Below are 21,237 nucleotides of genomic sequence, written 5' to 3'. Positions count from 1 at the left end.
ATATATTTGCAAACCAGGCCTTATCATCCACTAAGTACAGAAAACTCTTTATTGGAAACCCATTTCTCACTGATAGCGAAAATGAATTTGTATTTCACGAAACACAAGCGAGGTTTTAATGCTTGAGGAAGACAATATTTAAATTCAGTTATTAATTACTCAATTAAATTTTGAAACATGGTGTAAAAATTGTATTAATACTCAAATGAAAATTTTAAATACCCAATTGATTTTGATAGGGTCGGGTATAACCCATTTACCCGGAAGCTATCTTAACTTTAAATTTAAAATCTATATTTAGCCCCATGTAATGCGTCTTATTGTTTGTATTCACTTCATTGATCCAAAAGACAAAAATACAATGTGGAGTTATGTCTCACAAATTACTTAAATGAATGACCCTTATTGCATTTTTAATTGTAGAAGATAGAAGACAAGGGCTGTTTCTTTGTATACTTTCTTTAAATTACAAATTGACTCATAATGAATACCTCTTACGGATAGTTAAAAATAGAAACAAGTGAACAGGAAAATACTTTTCGACAGGTAATGAAAAGTAAGGTAAGTTTTTTTGTTTGATTTATGTCTTAAATAATAAGATATGTTACGTCAATTCTTTAAACTTCAATGTTTATCTTAAGTTATAACAGGATTTAGTATTAATTTATAATTTATAATATATAAAGAACAAAACAAAATGGCGGTCTGCTGATATATAATAACAGTTAATGTTATGAAATACCAACAAAACAAAGTTTTGAAAAAAAGTATTTAAAAGTGAAAACAATGAGAATTAGTGGTAAAATCTGTAAAATGACAAATATCTGGAGTTCACATGATGCACTGCTTTCAACAATTTTAGATTTGATATCTAAATGATTTACTGATCACGTCAACAATGTGTACATGCTTAATTTTTCAATATAAAAGATTATTCTAAACTTAATGTATTTTCAATGGTATCTTTCACTTTTTTGATATAAGTTATAATTTCTGTTAAAGAAAAGCTCTATCATAAATTCTTAAAATAAATATATTAATATTATTTAATTGAGTTAAAAATCTAGATAAGAGTTAATCACAACTTAATGTCATGAAAATTGTAGATTGGTTTGACTGAGTCTGTACAAATGTGATAATGAAATTATGCAAGATCCCCCTTACCCTTAACATTATTTTTGTCATGTTTGAATAAAAAATGGTTTTCAGACATATTTTCAATATAATTGTACCCAATCGGAAAGTCCTCGGCTATTATCTATAATAACCTCGGAAACAATGCGGAGTGAAAGTAGTTCTACCACGTGGTTTCATAATGTAAAACGAATGTACATATAATTGACATCTAAAAGAAAATCAAGTCTGTTTCGGTACAATACACCCATATGAACTATGTAAATAACCGAGGTATATCGAGTGAAAAAAACACGAGTTGTTTCCCTTATCTTCGAAAAGTAAAATCAATATCTCTTATGCTAAAACAATGTAATTGTAGCCGTTTTTAAACCGCATTTTTGGGTCGATTTAATGTCCGATATAAAATTTATTACACTAATAAAAATTTTTGATCTTAGCTTCCTCTCAGTATATATTTCAACACATTGTTTGACACTGAAGGTATTGAAATTTACGGTTAAACCTACCACAAGTCAGACCATTTTACATACGTTTCATACAGTGAGATACTCAATCGTTACTGATAAGAATAGCCTGTCGTCTGCTAGTTTGGAAACTGTCAATCCGTGTATTATGCTTGAAAATATGACTGACAATCATTGTGTCGCCTCTACTGAGTAGTGGCAACATATAGGGATCACTTCTCCGTCGTCTGTCTGTCCGTCTGTCTGTCTGTCTGTCTGTCTGTCCGTCTGTCTGTCCGTCCGTCACAAAACTTGTCCGGACTACTGCTCATAAACTACTGTTGCAATTTCATCCAAACTTTACAGGAATGATCAGTACTAAGTCTAGTTGTGCATATTGTCAGCATTTTCCGGTTCAATGATTTTTGTCAGAGTTATGGCCCTTTAATAATTTTTAATTTTAAAGTTTGTCCGGACTACTTCTCTTATACCACTAATGCAATTTCAATGAAACTTTACAGGATTGATCTGTAGCTCAAGTCCTTGCGCATATTGCACGGGTTTTCCGGTTGAATGATTTTTGGCCGAGTTATGGCCCTTTGACAAAAAGGTGTTTTTTTCTGTGTGTTGCCAAATACACAAAAGCTTGTCCGGACTACTGCTCATAAACTACTGGTGCAATTTCATCCAAACTTTACAGGAATGATCAGTACCAAGTCTAGTTGTGCATATTGTCAGCTTTTTCCGGTTCAATGATTTTTGTCAGAGTTATGGCCCTTTAATAATTTTTATTTTTAAAGTTTGTCCGGACTACTTCTCTTATACCACTAATGCAATTTCAATTAAACTTTACAGGATTGATCTGTAGCTCAAGTCCTTGCGCATATTGCACGGGTTTTTCGGTTGAATGATTTTTGGCCGAGTTATGGCCCTTTGATAAAAAGGTGTTTTTTTCTTTGTGTTGCCAGATAAGCAAAAGCTTGTCCGGACTACTCCTCATAAACTACTGCAATTTTATCCAAACTTTACAGGAATGATCAGTACCAAGTCTAGTTGTGCACTGTCCGTCTGTCTGTCCGTCTGTCACAAAATTTGTCCCAACATGAAATTGGCCATCATGAGGCGACACATGTGATTACTGATCGCTCTTGTTTTTACTTTCAGTTTCTACAACCATAGTAATATATATACAAATTATGTATTATTTGCTTTTGTATTTATGAATTATTTTAGGTGGGAATTAACTAGTCACTTGATATATTGGAAATAAACTTGTCAACAACTACTAGCATTAAATTATTATTTGTTTACATGTCTAGGTTCTTAGCGTAGGTTATACTGTATCCGTTCTGTGTAGTTCGAGGTCCTTATCCGAAGACTGACGAAAAGGGCCGAAAAGTTGCGATTGAATTGTACCGAAACAGACTTTAGTTTCCTTTGCATGTCAAATACATATATATACATTCGTTTTTCATTATTGAAGTTTACATTAACTCTTTCTTACAATCTATATTAACTCCGATGTTAATATGAATAATAGCTGAGGACGTTCGATTGGGTGTTTGCAGTTTGATTGTTTCACCGAGTAACCTCAAGAAATATTGTCTGTCAAGATTTTCTGTTAAAGGTATCATTCGGTAATTCATGCACCGCTTCCGTTTATACTCGAAAACCTCGACGAAATTGCGATTGCTCCGTTATCGGAATATCCCACCTGTTATCATTCCGAGGCTTTATTCCCTGCGGTCTGGAGACCGCAGGGTATTGGTACGCGTTTAACTTTTGAGGCATGGTTGAGCACGTGACCTGTTTTTGGTACATGGGGAAGCATGTGATCTGTAAACCGTACATGATTGGTTAATTAACCTTTTCGAAAACCTAGCTAAATACCGTTTGCCGGTACGTTACGGATTTACCTCTAGGGAATTAGTCCGAATTACAAAAAAGAACAAAAAACTGTTACGTTATATTTCTAATTTTCTATAATTATTTTACCGTTTCAGGTGGAAAAACTTGAATGATGTGTTTGAAAATTATCAATGTTTCTTTAAAATCTATCTCAAATTTTACAAACAATAAATTGTTGATACTGAAATTCTACAAAATTAAAATATTCGTAGTGGCATCTGCCGCAATAAATAGAGATATTTTCTGCATAAACTTGTTTGTTTACTTTATTATTCATAAACTGGTATGCCTATTTAATCATTTTCTTAAAAAGAAATAATTGTTTTATGTTCGACCTTCTCCGGTTTTCAACGGTCACCAGTTTCCAAAGACCTTCTTCTATATTGATCGATTATTGTCAACCATATCCCTGACACAAACGTTTATCCCCCCCCACACACACACACAAACAATGTTGAAAATAGTTCAATGAAATATCTTTGTATCATTAAAAATGTTCCACGCAGGAAACCATTTTTCTTGTACCTTTTTATGGATTAGTGATCTTATCACTTTTAACCTCTTCACTACCTGATACCATTGTACAGTCCGACGACATTATCACCTTGTTAAATGTTAACTGACCGTAGTAATACAATTCTTAGATTTTCAACAGTAACTCTTTTTCTCCAAGACAAGATATGACATTTTGTTTATATTTTGTTGTACTCAACAATGATTACAATAGAAGTCTGATTAATGTTTTTATTTACAGAGACCTTGACCATTGACCCATTGACCCCTAAATCAATAGCAGTCATCTACTTGCCAAGACCAATGCACACACGGAGTTTGAGGGCCAATACCCCATGGGTTGTCAAGTTATTGATCGGAAACCCTTTTTAGCTCGACTATTCGATAAGAATAAGAAGAGCTATTGTAGTCATCGAACGTCGGGGTAACCACTTATGTTTTACTTAAGTTTTTGTAATACCTCAAATATTTTCAACGTCCATTGACAAATGACTTTGAAACTTTGCACACTTGTTTACCATCATGACCCCAACCTGTAGACAGGAGGAGGTTACTGTATCAAGCATTTTGACAGAATTATGCCCCTTTTTCGACTTAGAATTTACATTTAAGTTTTTGTTATACCTCAAATATTTTCAAAGTCCATTGACATATGGCTTTGAAACTTTGCAAACTTGTTTACCATCATGACCCAACCTGTAGACAGGAGGGGGTAACTCTATGAAGCATTTGGTAGAATAATGCCCCTTTTTCAACTTAGAATTTACATTTAAGTTTGCATACCATCTCAGATATTTTCATATTCTATTGACATCTGGCTTTGAAATTTTATACTCTTCTTTGAGAGCATAATAGGACTTTCTTCAAGGCCTATAACTGTTACATCGATTTAAAGAAATTTTTTGCCCTTTTTGTAACCTAGAAAATTTTACATTATCAAGGCTCTTTTACTATCAACCACAAAGAATAGTCAAGCGTTGGTGTCCTACCGACAGCTATTGTTATCTAACAGGTTAATGTGACATTGACCTTTGACCACTTGACAAAAAAATCAATCAAGACCAATGAACCTATGCAATTTGAGGGCTATTGACCCATATATCATATAATTTCATGTACTACTTAAAAGGGAAATAACAAAATTTATTACCTTAATGTCAATAATCAGAACTTTATTAATATACAAGGAAATAGATTGAATTTGTCAATATAGAGAAGATTCTAGGTATAAGACAATAATAATATTGGTGTTGGTCATTTTTCTTAAACTAAATGTCTAATGATAAAATATTGTAATTTTGATTGTTTTGAAATTATTGTAACATTGGTATATAAGGTTAGATTTCACTGGCATCTTTGGTAGCATTAGCAAAGGTTACAAAGCCACCTCCCCTTCTCCCATCTAAATTTGTAAGGTATTATTTTATTAAAAGTATAACCAAATCACTTTATTAAAATTTCCTTGAATTAAATTTGGTAATCATTATAAAAGTACGAATTTATTGTCAGAATTACCTAAGTTTGATACATTTAAATAAAGAAATATTACCATATATAATTTGTATTTAATACATAAGTTCCCTACCAGTTTAACCGGAGAGGACTTTAGATTTACCCTCCGTCCGTTTATGAAACTTGAAATATGGATAGATGGCAGTATGGAAATTATACACATAATTTTAATCTTGACTATAGGTAATATATTGAGAACTGCCATAATTACCAAAAGTCGGCTGAACCTCGTCAAAATTTCTGATTCTAGTTTTTTTTGCGCTTTTTCACTATAATTTCTTTTTTTCTTAACATATTTACTTCAAACATCAAATATAAGTTTCTGGTCATCAACCACATCATATGTGACAAGGTTTACAACTCAAGCACACAAATTATTAGAATTACCTCCCTTGAACTTAAAAGTTTTATGAAAAAAAATGATTTTAATAGCTTCTTTATTTCTTAATGTAACTTTTTCAAACTTGGTATATATGTGTCTTATTATAACTAAAATCAATTGTAAGAAGGTTCATTACTCTAGCAAGACTATTTCCACTTGAACTTTTTTTAGATTTGTTTTCGAGAGATTGGCATTTTTACTCCAACTTCTCCATTCCTTATAGAATTTACTTCAAACTCCCACATCATAATAATATGACAAGGTTTATAAATCTAGAACCCATATTTCCAGAAATATCTCCTCCTTAATCTTTAATTTTTCTTATTCATTCTTTAATTTTCTTATTTCTTCATGGATTTATTTCAAATTCAAATAAACATTCATTATCAACATCTACATTATATACGTATATATAATAACGTCTTTATTTCTTAGCTTATTTTCGGTATCCATCTATACCCCTTAAAGAATGCTTATATCGCGTCTACATTTAGATATAATTGTGTAAAATTAACTGGATAGTTAAAAATAATGCGTTACTATGAGATTGCTTTTAAAGGTACATTTAATAATTTCATAAAAAAAATAAATAGCGACATTTCATAAATAAATTGTGTTATATATCGACTCCATGTCTTATTTTAGTGTCCAGGCAACCAAAATGAGTTTTATTAGCATAAAAATGGGTTACCTCATTATCAACATCTACATTATATATATATAATAACGTCTTTATTTCTTAGCTTATTTTCGGTATCAATCTATACCCCTTAAAAATGCTTATATCGCGTCTACATTTAGATATAATTGTGTAAAATTAACTGGATAGTTAAAATAATGCTTTACTATGAGATTGCTTTTAAAGCTACATTTAATAATTTCATAAAAAGATAAATAGCGACATGTCATAAATAAATTGTGTTTTATATCGACTCCATGTCTTACTTTAGTGTCCAGGCAATCAGAATGAGTTTTATTAGCATAAAAATGGGTAACCTCATTGTGGCGAAATGGGATGTACAATTTCTGTTTGCATGAGAAACTCCGCCTTCTGACCATCCGTACATCAATCTTGAATAAACAAACATGACATATAAGTAGCAGTCCTAATTTAACGGTATATTTCAGCATTATAACGGATGTTTTCATACAAATTTATTTTTTTACGAGATGATTACATTCACTGAACCCCAGGCTTAGTGCACCGTGAAGCTTTAACCATAAAAGATATCAACAAGAAACTTTGTAGGTAGATACTGTCCTAGGATGATAATTTGGTCTTAACGGTACATGGAAAAGTCCAAAAACGGGGTTATCTGGATTATTATCCGATATCGTAAAAGTAAACTCTTACATATACTATATAGCATTATTCTTACAGTATCAATTGTATATTACCGTTATGGCTCTGCCGGTAGATCGAAGACATTGTAACTTTTAATATTTTGAACTCATAGGTTCGAACCCAACGTAGTGCCATTTTATAACCACAGTTTTTTCTTCTTTATCTGTTTTTTATTATTATTATTATTTATTTATTTTTCGTTTTCCTTTTTGATTTCTTCTTATAATATATATTTTATAGTATATATTTTTTTATTTCTATTCTATTTTCTTTTTGTATTTTTTGATCGCAGAGTAATAAAATATTCGATCTCATATTAATGTAATAAACTATGTATACGAATTTTTTTTTGAACAATTGACTGCTCTGAGGTAAAAAAAAATGTGTTTTACCAGTAGTCGAACTTCTGCCTGTACGGGTAAAACACATTACTGAGTCAACACGGTTGCTCTACCTACTGCGCTAACAAGACATATGATAACATGATCTATTTATGTAATTTTGTATTAACAAACAATATGTATCTTTATCTACAAATACAATATATGTTATAATATTTAATCAGATGAGAGTGAAGAAATTTAATATTAATTTTTTATCTAATTTCAATATTAATTATTATGTAATGTACATATTTCACCTAACATATAAGAAATTAATTCTCCGAAAAATAAATATGCTAAAAACAATAATGAACCACAGTAACACTAATATATACTTTCACACCTTACTTTATTGAAGAACCTTATAATAACAGTTTTTGATACCTTGTTAAATCAAGTGTCATACCTAAGAAGCATTCAACCAGATAATTACAACACATATGTGATCTTGGTAGGTGTTGACTAAAACATCAGTGGTCATAATTGTGAGTTCAAATAAAGAATAAATAAAAGAATTGGGACCGAATCTGGTGGTCTTAAAAATGGAGAATAGGGGTGGTCGTAACTATTGACATAAAGAACAGAAAATTATGTTCTGTTAACAAATGGTTTTAAAAGCGGGGTGGTCTTAAATCTGAGTTGGTCTTAAGTAGGGATTCTACTGTACAGTGCAAAAGAACCTTATCTCTGCCTTCCTGAGATGTGGAGTTATTGTCCTTTGTATATTTGTTATACTTTGAACATTGTCCAGGACATAGCTCTATTAGTATAAGAGATATGAACAAGACACTTTGTAGGTAGATTGATCTAATTGGGTAGATGTGCAGTGTAAAAGAACCATATGTCTGCCTTGCCTTATTTGCCATCTGTTCATTTTGACAGTTTGTACTTGTCCAGGACATTACTCTGATACTATAAGAGATATTAACATAAAACTGTGTAGGTAGATAGATCGTATTAAATAGAAACGCACTGCCAAAGAATCGTTACTTCGACTTGCCTATTATCAATTTGAACACTGTGAACTGTTTAACTACAAGATGTATCAACACGAAACTTAAATGGTAGATAGATCTCATTGAATAGAAGTGCAACGCAAAGAACATTAAATCTGTCTTGCTTAATTTTGGAACTTCTTCACTTTGAACTTTGTCAGGAACATAACACTGAAACTACAGAAGTAATTTTCGGTCTAAAACCTAATCGGGGAGTATTACCCGGTTTTAACCGGCTCCTTCCCCTATAAAATCTTTCACTTACAATTAAAATCAAGCTCAATTGTGGTTAAAAATTGTCCCTCCTTCATTCAGTTTCCAGCCCTGTCTGTTCTGTGCCCCATATGGATGCATTTGATTATGGACTGATTTAGGGCTGAGTCACGGAAGCGTTGCTGATATGTATAATCATATTTCAAAGTTATTTTTCCACACCATAGTCTTAAGTAAAAAAACTTATGTAATATTTTCAGGGTATTTTGTTTTCTTCAAAGCATGTCACGAGTTACATTCTGGACACGAATGTATGTACTTTTACACTGTTGTTGTGACAATGTGAACTTTAAATCTGTAAGTGTGACCTTGAACATTAAGATGGGGCTATAGATGTGACATATCATCATGATGTTGTAGATGTTTGTGCAAAGTAATTTTAAAGTCCTTCATTTCCTAATAAGGTCCGACTAAGAATGTTGTGTAAGTGGGGACGCACAGATAGACCGACGGTGCGAAGCTGTCGTTGGTAACAGACAAAAATGCCCCAAAAGCAGGACCAAGTAGAGGAACTATAACATTGACTTGTACTAAGGCATGGTTACTATAAAAGCGTTTTTCAATAGTATATTTTCTCATATTCTAAGATAGCCGAGAAACCAAGAATACTGTATAACCTTGACCTTGGAGGAAGAGACATGGGTCTAGGACGCGACAAGTCGTCTTAATGTTGTAGACATATATGCATTTTTTAAAATCCTTCAATGAATGACGAACGTGGTATTGGACATGGACCTTAGACTCGACACATCGTCTTGATGTGGTAGACATTTGTGCCAAGTTATTTTAAGTCATTCAATGCATGACAAAATTACAGTCCAGACACAAATGTGTACCTTTTAACTATAATTGTAAGAGTCGTAATCTTTAAACAGTAAGCGTGACTTTGACATTTGAGGTAGGGTTTGGGACTAAGACACGGCACATTAGCATGATATGATACGAAATACATTTTGGCAAAATTATTTTAAAATATAAGTTACAGTCCGGACACAAATATAAGCGGGCCGCACAGAGAGACAGACGGTGCGATTTTAATATGTCGCCATTTTGGGGCCTAAAAAGAATACATATGTATCAATTACATTAAAGTCAAATTATTTATCATAAAAGTTAATTAATTTGCCGAGTATTTGTCAAAAGTAATATGATAACATGATATATACATATATACTACCGAGTGTGACATTTGTGTCCTATCTAAGACTGCCTTGGTCGCAAACATGATCTCAAATAAAAGTAACCAAACGATTCAGGAGACATACCAAATTAAGAGCTGCAAAACTGGCAATCAATTAAAGCAAAGAAGATTTAATTAAAATTCAAAAGCAGTTGTTTAAGTGATGTATAACTATGATATGTTTCGATGATCTTTACGCAATCTTTCACTTTAAGGAAGTGGTACAGTAACCAGTCAATTCATTTATGTAAAAAGCAAAGAAAGGGATATTTAAAACACATCAGACATTTCTTTCGTTATCTTAGCACGACAAAAAGATACTGCATAATTTGAGAAATATTATGAAAATGTAAATCTCAACACATTACTTGAAGGGATACTGGTATCAATGCAAATGAAATTAAATATAGGAAGATGAGTCAAAAGGCCAAAAATTGTAAACCAAAAAGAAAGTATAATAATGTGAATAAAGAAATTACAAAGTGAAACAAAAGACGTTAGAACATGAGGTAAAAGACGTAATAACGCAAGAAAAAATGCGTTAAAACACAAAATAAAAGGCGTCACTTCACAAAACAAAAGAGTTACCCGAATAAAGACTTAAAAATTCGAAATAAAACCGTAAAAACCAAACGAGAAAGAAGCCGCATACACCAAATATCAATACTTGAAACATTTAACTGTTAAGAAGTTTAACAAGCCGAACTGATAACAATCGGTTTTCCTGATACCAGGATGCACATGATTAATTAAATTATTGTTCGAAAACACTGTAACAGTATGCAACAAAATAGTTTTAATTAATTGAAATGCATTTGACTTATTATCAAATTTAAAATAGTAATAATGAATATTTAAAATACCATCTAAATTATAAATAATGCCATTAAATATTTCCGGCTGTGTATCTGTTGAAATACTTATCATACACTTTTTTCTTTTATTTTCAGGATTGATCAAATATTAAAACATATACATTCACATACAAATGCACCAAAGATAGCAATGGAAATTGTCTGTCAATTTATGGGACAAAACTCTGCAGAATCTGATTAACACAGATATGAAGATATGTAAGTTTTTTTTGTATGTGACTTTATTGAAATTTTCTTTTTATTTTATCAATGAAATCACAGAGATTTTTGTTTGTTTTGTTCTTATAAAATGTAATTTTAGTACATGTATAACTATATATATTTTATTTTGCATTTTAGCTCACCTGAGAACAAAGTGGTGCTGAAATAAGAATTTCAGTAATGGCAATGTTTTTATCAGATGTTGTTAGTCGTATCTTGTTATACCCTTGTCTTAATGCAACATCTCCTACTTGATTTTAACCAAACAGGAACAACCATTGGGAGGGCCGCCATGAATGTTATGTAATTGCTTTCCGTCTGATGCATACGTAATTCACCGTAAAGTGCTTAGACGGCATGTGGCATTGCCTTGTGGTCCATTAAAAAAGTTAATGAAATTATGTCCTGAAGTCAAAATCACTTAGTCTATATACTATTAGACGTAAATACCTTTTTTCGTCTTTTTTAAAACTACTGTCCATAATTAAGATGTTTGATTAAGATATTGTCCCTCTAAAAAGAAGGGTTTTCTCTATTATTTTCAAATCTTAAAATGCTAATACTCATCAGAGTAATGTGATTACATTAGGGATTTTTATGGAACTACATGTGTATAGACAATTATACATGATTAAGATAAAATTTTATCAGTCGTATAAACGACAACATAGTACTTGATAAGCTTTCACTATAGGTTAAAGTGAACTCAACACGCGTAGCTGCCGCCTATAGACACTTCTTACGTGGTGGTGTCGTTTTGATAAATGGTTCTATGATTTTCAATAAATGATGATGTCGTTTTGATCAATGGTGCTGTGGTTTTGATAAATGGTAATGTCGTTTTGGTAGACGGAGTTGTTGATCGGCTGATGGTGAAAAGGTTTTGATATATGGTAATGTTGTTTTGATAAAGGTGTTGTGGTTGTGATAGTTTGTAGTTAAGATATATGGTAATGTCATTTTGGTTCATGGTGCGTTCGGTTTATATATACTGATGTCTATTGATAGTTTATGGTGTGACTTTAAAAAGAAATGTTGTGGTTCTGATAAAAATTGCTATGGTGATGTCCTTTTGATAAATAATGATATCATTTTGATAAATGGTTGTGGTTTCAATAAATGATGCTGGGGTTTGTTAGGTAATGTCGTTGTTTTGATAAATACTGATGTCGTTTAAGGGTTATGCAGTTTGAATAAAAGGTGCTTTGGTTTTGATAAATGGTGATGTGGGTTTTTAAATTGCGATGTCTATTTGAAATATTCTATTGTGGTTTAAATATAAGGTCCTATGGTTTTTAATCCCCTTCTGCGTAGCGGAAAGGGGATTATAGGAATGGCCTGTGTCTGTCAGTCCCTCTTTCAGTCCGTCCGTCTGTCAGTCCGTCTGTCTGTCTGTCCGTAATACTTTCATGTCCGCTCCATAACTTTTAAACCGCTGATTCTTTTATAAATTACTTGGCACAACTGATCACCAAAATGAGACGTCGCGCAGAGCACAATAATAGGGTTGCTGCCCAAAAGGTTAAGGTCACATTTAAAGGTCAAATGTTAAAAAGTCTTCATTTCATCATAAAAATCCTACATTTCGTGTCCTCTCCATAACTTTTAAACCGCTGAAATTTGTTTAAAATAACTAGGCACAACTGATCACCATAATGCGACGATGTGCAGAGAGCAAAAACTGTGTTGCTACCCCAAAGGTCAAGGTCACACTTAAAGGTCAAATGTTAAAAAGCCTTCATTTCATAGTAAAATATCTACATTTCCAATCTGCTCCATAACTTTTAAACCGCTGAGAATTTTTTGAAATTACTAATCAACATTAAGGGACGACGTTCAGAGGGCAATAATTTGGTTGATACCCAAAAGGTCAAAGTCACACTTTAAGGTCAAATGTTAAAAAGGTCTACATTTTAGGTAAGCTCCATAACTTTTTCACTGCTGATTTTTTTGAAAAGAAGAGAAAATAACTTGACACAATTGATCACCATTATATAGATAGAACATACCATTATTATTCCCCCAAGGTCAAGGTCACACATAAAGGTCAAATGTTTAAAAGTCTACATTTCGTGTCCCTCCATTAATTTTAAACCTATAATTTTTTTAGATAGCTTGGCACAAGTGATCACCATTATGAGACAAAGTGCAGAGCGTAATAATTGAATTGCTACCCCCAAGGTCAAGGTTACACTTACAGGTCAAATGTTAGAAAGTCTACATTTCGTGTCTGTTCATAACATTTAAACCGTTGCAATTTTTTATGATAACTTGGCATTAATGATCACCATTATGGCATCATTGGCAAAGCACAATAATCAAATCACAACCCGGAAGTTCAGGGTGACACTCAAAGGTCCAATGTAAAAACATGTCATGTCAGCTCCATAACTTATTGACAATTCAAAGGTTTTAAATTACTTGGCACAAATTGTCCCTACCATGACACAATCTGAAGAGCACGACATCCAGGTTGTTACACCCAAGGTCAAGGTTATATGTTCTCCATAACTTTTTGATTTAATGGAAGATTTTAAATAACTTGGCACAAATAATCACCAATTGAGACTATGTGCTTATGATAAGCCTGACACAAGATCAAGGTCATGATTTGTAAAAGGTCAAGAACAACGAGGAAGGGGATTTAGCTGTCCTTCAGACTGCCTTATAATACATTGCTTTGTGGTTTTCATAAATGGTGATATCCTTTTTAGCTAACCTGCGGACAATGTCCTTAAGGTACTATTTTGTGATGGCCTATGGTCCGTCATCAATCCGTGCGTCCGGCCGTGCGTAAACTATTTCTATATACAAATTTCCCTCCTCAACGACTTGGCCAAATTTGTTATAACTTTGGAGAAATGTTCCTTGCATAAAGCTCTACCATAGTGGTCAAAAAATTCAATTCAATGCAGAACTCTAGTTGTCATGGCAACCGAAAGTAAAAGCTTAAAAATATTCTTATAAAAAACCAAAGAGCTAGAGCTAAGATATTTGGCATAAAACATGGATGTCTTCCAAGTTTGTTCAAATGAATGCCGTAGGGTTGAAATTCGCCCAGCCGCTGCTATTTTGATATGATATATTCATCTTTAAGAAATGTTCTATGTTGGGATTTATGCTTGTGAAGATTTTGGTAGAATTTTAGAAATGCATTGTTCTCTTAATAATTTATTTCTTTTATATGCTCAAATAAGTAAAAGTCTTTTTATCTGAAGTAAATTACATGCATTACATTTGTCATGAGAATGTCTTTATAAAAAGGATTGTGATTACAAATAGTTTTGATATCTTTATAATTAATTCTATCTTTTTAATGTTTTATTGTAAAGTGTGTTCCAAAGCACTATTTTATGTTTGGGCCCGGCTTGCTTTGATTGAATTTTCAAAAAGTTATAAATTATACATGGTGTATGTTTTTTTCTTCAAAAAATCATCAGACGGGTTTGGCAAATGAGTTCAATGATAAATTAGTTTTGGTAGTGCACACGTTTTTATAACTGTGATTATTCCTAATAAAGTCATTTATCTATGTTTCCAATGCTTGAAACAATTTTTGAAACTGTTTAGTTTAAGCTGTTTGTTTAACGTCTTTTTAAAAGGTATTGCCTAATATTTTAGCAGATTCAGGTTCCATTAAAATAGTTTTTCTTTGAAAGATATTGAATTCGTGTCTACAAGAGACCCGACTCTTAAAATTGTTTAGACCGGATACATACTCAAAATGTTTCATTACATCGAGGGTTTTTCAAAGGAGGTTTGTTTACTATTATTCAAAAATGTTTAATCGTCCACAAAAAACGTTTTCTTTTCTTTATTTCTTTTTCATTGACAATGTTTTTATATATTATCATTATTAATGTAATTTGTTAAAATGAACATTATGAAGAGCAGAGATGATAATGAGCTTCCTTGTCTTTCACCTCTTTGTATCGGAAAAGTTTCAGAGAGGTATCTATTATTGATTACTTCGCACCAGATTCATTTTTAATTTGTAAGGTTCAATTAACAATCTGATATTTTTTTCCAATCTACCTTCAAAAATTGTAGGACACTTAAGTGTTTTGTTAATTATAAAGGATTTATTGATTTTACATTTTGAGTTTTGTCTGTATCCCAAAAATGTTTATAAAATTTACTAGTTATTCCGCCTGATCCGGAACTTTTTGTGTTTTTGTTAATTTCGCTTTAGGCCATATGGCATTTATGCTAATTAAACAGTCCTTCGCACATAATTATGCCCCCCTCACCCTTCAAAGAATTGGAGGTATATTGTTTGTTTGTCTGTCTGTCAGCCCGTCCGTCGGTCCGTAGACCAAATGGTTATCGATCAATAACTAAAGAATGCCTAGGAACTTCAAAATTGAGATATAGATTGTTCATGACCAGTAGATGAGCCATATTGATTTTGAGGTCAAGGGACTGATGGTCAAGGTCTCATTGACCTTGTAGGTAAAAAGGGCTCCGATAAATAACTTGACAACCCATTGGCTGTTGGCACTCAAACTTCGTAGGTACATTGGTCTAGGCAAGTACCTTGTACGTAAAAACGGTTTCCGATTAAGAACTTGAAAACCATTGGGATTTTGGCCCTCAAACGTTGTAGTTGGATTGGTTTTGGCAAGTAAATGACCCTTATTGGTTTTGGATCAAACGGTTAAAGGTTAAGGTAATATAGACTTTGTACGTAAAAAGGTTTCCGATCTTGTTGTTGGCCCTCCAACTTTGTAAGTGCATTGGCCTTGACAAGTAGATGACCCCTATCATATATTGGAGTCAGGAGGTCAAAGGACAATGTCATATTGACGTTGTACGTAAAAAACCGGTTCTTGTTGAATAATTTGACAACCCATGGGCCCCTGGCCTTCAAATTCTATAAGTGCATTAGTCATGGCCATTAGATGACTCCTTTTGACTTTTGAGGTCAGAGGTTCAAAGGTAAAAGGTATCTTGTTCTTCTAGGTAAAAACGGTTTTAAATCAATAAATTGACAACCCATGGGCCCTTTGCCTTCAAACAGCACAGGTGCATTGGTCTAGGACAATAAATGAACCCTATTGATTTTGGTGTCATGGGGTCAAAGGTCAAGGTCACATTGATCTTGTAGGTAAAAACAAGTTCGGACCAATCTTGACAACACACGGACCCTTAAGCTTTAAACTTCACAGGTGCATTGCTTTTGGTCAGAAGATGACTTCAATTGATATTTGCGGTCAAGGGGTCAGAGGTCAAGATCACATTGACCTTATAGGTTAAAACGCTTTTTGATCAATATCTCAACAAGTCATGGACCCTTTACCTTCAAAATCACAGGTACATTTGCCTTGGCCAGTAGATAACCCATATTGTTTTTAGGGTCAAAAGTCAAAGTCACATTGTCCTTGTACGTAAAAGCGGTTTTCAACCAATAACTCAACAACTCAAGTTGCCTTGGTTGATATTTTTATTAAACTAAAAATGGTTTTGGTAAACACATTTCAAGGTCTAATGTAATATAACAAATTGGCAGGCATTAACAACATTGCTGCAAACAACCTTTACTGTCACAATTACCTAGTGACTAGTCATGACCAGTAGATAACCCCTATTGATTTTGTGGTCACTAGGTCAAACGTCAGTCATAATAACCTGACCACATGACTAATTGACTGTCGATAACGGGCAAACATGTTTTACAAACATATTTTGTTGTTTGCTTCAGCTTCGTATATTGGTTTGAAAGGTTGATTTAATAAGTCATATTTTTTGTGTTGTTTCGAGTATAATATTGCAAACTGTGCTATTTGTGCCTTAAGAATCTTGATTTGGTATCTCTGCATTTTACTTTTCTAGACTGGAAAAGTGTTTACTTTTCTTTTTGCTGTAATTCTTGTTTTATGTCTGAAACTTTGTTTGTTTGTTTGTTTGTTTCATTTAACGCCTTTTTCCAACAGTATTTCAGTCATATAGGCGGGTAGTTTCCTAACCATCGTTCCTGGAGCTGAAATACATTTAATATTATTAAAATTATTCTTATTTGTGGTTATCTGAATTACAAAATTTACTATTTCCTTTTTAAGTGTTTGTTCATTGTCCATACGCATATTTTGTTTGGTAGCATATTGTATGGTTTGGTCTCTAATTGTCCCTTCCACATTTGGAAAAGAGCCTGTGTATATTTCAATAATTTCATTAATATTATTTTTCATATATTTTTTTGATAATTTTCTTTACTTAACAGACCATGATTCATTTTAAAGTAACCATAGCCGATTTTAAATCCTGAAAACACTTTTTTTATTCTTTACCAGCGAATGATCTGTTTATACGCGTGTTTTATTTCACAATTATAAAAAATGTCCAGACTGCTAAGAATAATTGGATTATTATTTAGAGTGCCATGTGTATTTATATTGGTTTGGGATATGCTTTCTCAAATGTCCACAAGGTTACATGATTCAACTAAACAACATGTAATCAATTTCTGCCTGCATATTTTATGTGTTTATTTTTACATCACTTCGTACATTCTTTTTATGCAAGTGTATGTGATGATAGATATAAATACCGCACACGTGCGTTATGATCAGTGAGGCGTGAAATCTATTTTTAAACATTGGCTTTTTTACTGAATTATTTTTAGAATTGGACTTTCAATATTTTGTTACTAAAATTAGCTCCTTTTTTAAGCGAGTATTATGGAATTCTAATGCATGACAGTTCTGCAGCACTATATACCTTATATAAATACCGCACACGTGCGGTATGATCAGTGAGGCATGAACTCTATTTTTAAACATTGGGTTTTTAAAGCGAATATTATGGAATTTCAATATATAATTAGAACTGGGATTTTTTTATCAGAATAAGTGCCATCTTTAGAGTAACTCGTCTGAGCATGTCAGTTTTAAATGATGCTTTTACATACACATAAACTACATGACGTTATATTTTTTTTGTGAAGCAGACGACAAATATACCGGTAGTCAAAAATAGCTTATGTTTAATATAGCGTGGAGCGACACGCGCCTTGTTAACCCTTATATAATGCGAGTGCATTTTTTAATATCTGTCATTTCACGAAAATGAGCTGGAAAGATCACTTGAAAACCATTTACTTTGACCTGCACAGTCCTATAAGTTATGCAGGGCCTGAAAAAATCTACAAGTTCTTGAAGAAGGAGGGCAAATACAAAGTTGGTATTCACGCAATTAGACAGTGGTTACAGAATGTGGATGCTTACAGTTTACAGAGACCTCTGCGTTATAAATTCAAGACTAGAAAAGTAATATCTCAAGGCCTAGATTTTCTCTGGGATGTTGACTTGGCAGATATATCTAGTTTAGCAAAAGGAAATGATCAAATCAGATACTTATTCATCGCTATAGATGTTTTCTCTCGCCATTTGTGGGTTGTTCAGTTGAAGAATAAACAGCACGGCTCAATACTAGATGGCTTTACAGAAATACTGCAGTCAGGGCGAAAACCAAAAGAAGTCAGAACGGATCCAGGAAGTGAAAAGAAAAACAGATGGGTGAAGGCATTTCTCGATAAACAAGGAACCCATCACTACGTGACTCGGGATATGACTCACGCTAACTACGCCGAAAGAATTATACGTACTTTAAAGGTGTTGATATACAGATATTTCACGCATAATCGCACGTATTATTATCTTGATATTTTACCAGATTTAGTCAAGAATTACAACTCAAGGTCACATTCTTCATTGGGCGGGAATCACCAAATGAAATTACTGAAAAAATGAAGCCATCATATGGAAGCGGCTTTATGTCGATTGTTTAAAACCAAAGAGCACCAAAAGCAAACATCAGCAAGCTTAGCCATTCAAATTCAAAGTTGGTGACTTTGTCAGAATATCTAGCAACAAGCGTACATTTCAGCGTGATTACGAACAGAAATGGACAGAAGAAATTTTTTTATAAAAAGGAGATATTTGCGTCAAGGAATTGCTATATACAAAGTTTGTGGACTATGACAGAGATGAAAATCGAGGGGACATTTTATTCCAGTGAACTACAAAAGGTGCAGAAAGTCGCAATGATCTTTTCAAGGTAGAAAAAAGTATTGAAGCGACGAAGGAGAAATGGAGTAGCTGAGGTGTTTAGTGAAATGGCTGGGGTATCCCAAAAAATTTAACTCCTGGATAAAAAAAGTGACATACAGGATATTTAAATAAGTACATATATAGCGGTATCAATTCAATTTAGTCATTTCACTCTGAGCCTTGGACCTGTTAACATCATAAAAATGTCTTACCAGTGTCATTATGCCGAAAAATACATCTGGGAACAGGAACCCTTGAAAAGACATATGAAACTAAGCATCCGAAGGAAGATATTGTCAAGAAGCAGCAGCAGCAGCAGCAGCAGCAAATATAACATTAAAAGTCCTCTGCCTCAGGAATATAGTAGGGATATCTCAGCAGGCAAGCAGCAGCAGCAGCAGCAGCAGCAAGCAGCGCAGCAGCAGCAGCAGCAGCAACAACATACAAAGCAGCAGCAGAAACAAGCAGCAGCAACAGCAACAACAACAAACAGCAACAGCAGCAGCAGCAAAATTTCAAGTTTCAAAATCCCTTACATGTATTGTAGTCGGGACTAATCTAGTGTGTGTACTATTGTTAATTATTTATTTTTCAATATTCATTTCTCTTTTTTTTTGTACACAAATTCATATGTACATACAATATTACCATTGGGAAATACTGGATTATAGTTTTTCTTTTCAGGTAAAACTTTCTTCCTGGTTCAGTTACTACAGCAGGCATTTAATAAATTACAACCGGCACCGCAAGAATCATTTGGGTTGTATAAAAAGATGGCAACCGCTCTACGATGTAATCAAGACAACTGTAATAACCCAAAAAGTAGAAAGTTCATAAAAGAAGATACAAGGAGTACCTTTACATTTTGGAAAAAGATGATTTTCTTGACACAAATATCAGAAACCAAATTGTTTTAGATGATATGGCATCAGAAGCTGCAAAAGATCAACGATTTACAGACCTATTTACAGAAGGCAGTCATCATAGGAATCTTGTCAGTGATTGCACTGAACCAAAATTTGTATTTTAGTAATGACCCGACACAGCGCAGAAATTGTCATTACTTGGTATTATTCAATAACCCGGTAGATAAACAACCTATTGCAACTCTGGCAAGGCAGATGTACCCCTCAAATTTTAAAGAAATCATAAGATATTTTGACAGTGCTGTAAGCCAGCCATACGGATATCTAATTCTAGACTTAAAACCAACTACACCGGAGGCAATGCGCATGCGCACTTATATATTTTGTATAAAAGAGGCTACAGCTGATAAAAACCATCATTTTAAAGGGGACATTCAAACTGTTTGGACGAAGTTTCCGGAGCAGAACAAAGAAAATAGTACAGAAGAAAATCAGAAATTTCCTACAGAACCAAAGCAGGACTTTTCAATTAACGTAAAAATGCCAGCTTGTGACGAATGTGGGTGATGTTTGAAACGTGCACGATCTTCAAAATCATGTAAAGCGTTTGGTGTCCCTGAGCAAGAATCACTGAAGCGTGAACACTCAGACGATGATTTTGTTCCGGCAAAAAAGGCAAAATACGATTATGATGAAGATAGCAGTGTTGCGGATAAAGAAAATGAAATCTATAGCGAACTTGCGGAGTTAACAAAGAAAAAAAATATTCAAGAATGGCAAGACAAAGTACAGAAATATAAAAAAAAACACGGACTTTCAGAAGATGTGGCTGAGGGGAAAGCAAATCAAAAACTGCGCGAAGAAGACATTCAAGTATTTATGAAAAAGTTTAGTACTCTCTTGTCTATATATACTGAAATTGAGAGGAGGACATGTGTATACCAAAATGACTAAGTCGGTGGAGAAATATTTACAAACATGGAACTCGATGATGATGAAGATGATGACAGTGACGGCGAAATGAGTGACACCGATGATGATGAAATAAATTAACATTGCCTTTTCAAATACATAATTTCCTTGATAAGATATGGAAAAAATGACAGTGCTTTAGCGGACTTTATGTGTAAATAATAAATTCGCATCTTGGATGTTCAATTTTTTGATATGTAGAGT

At 33.2% G+C, this 21,237-nt stretch overlaps 2 protein-coding genes across 2 annotated transcripts in view; both read left to right on the top strand.

The window, feature by feature from the left end:
• The first annotated feature begins 329 nt into the window (after positions 1-329).
• The window catches only part of LOC132715459 (uncharacterized), a 34,291-nt gene continuing 13,383 nt past the window's right edge, over positions 330-21,237 (top strand). The window contains exons 1-2 of the mRNA XM_060698461.1: positions 330-561; positions 11,022-11,144. The gene's annotated coding sequence lies outside the window, so the exon portion shown is untranslated. The remainder of the gene's footprint in view (positions 562-11,021; positions 11,145-21,237) is intronic.
• LOC132715460 (uncharacterized) lies at positions 18,212-18,895 on the top strand. Its single transcript, XM_060698462.1, has one exon. The coding sequence runs from the start codon at positions 18,212-18,214 to the stop codon at positions 18,893-18,895; it is 684 nt and encodes a 227-aa protein (XP_060554445.1).

The sequence above is a fragment of the Ruditapes philippinarum genome, unplaced genomic scaffold, assembly GCF_026571515.1.
Source record: "Ruditapes philippinarum isolate M1 unplaced genomic scaffold, ASM2657151v2 ctg879_1_1_1_1, whole genome shotgun sequence".
Lineage (NCBI taxonomy): Eukaryota > Metazoa > Mollusca > Bivalvia > Venerida > Veneridae > Ruditapes > Ruditapes philippinarum.
The sequence above is the reverse complement of the archived record's forward strand: the minus strand, read 5'-3'. Positions and strand labels throughout refer to the sequence as shown.

Bases quoted from the DNA above. Each gene is read 5' to 3' on its own strand.
- LOC132715460 (XM_060698462.1), top strand. From the start codon at position 18,212: ATGAGCTGGAAAGATCACTTGAAAACCATTTACTTTGACCTGCACAGT.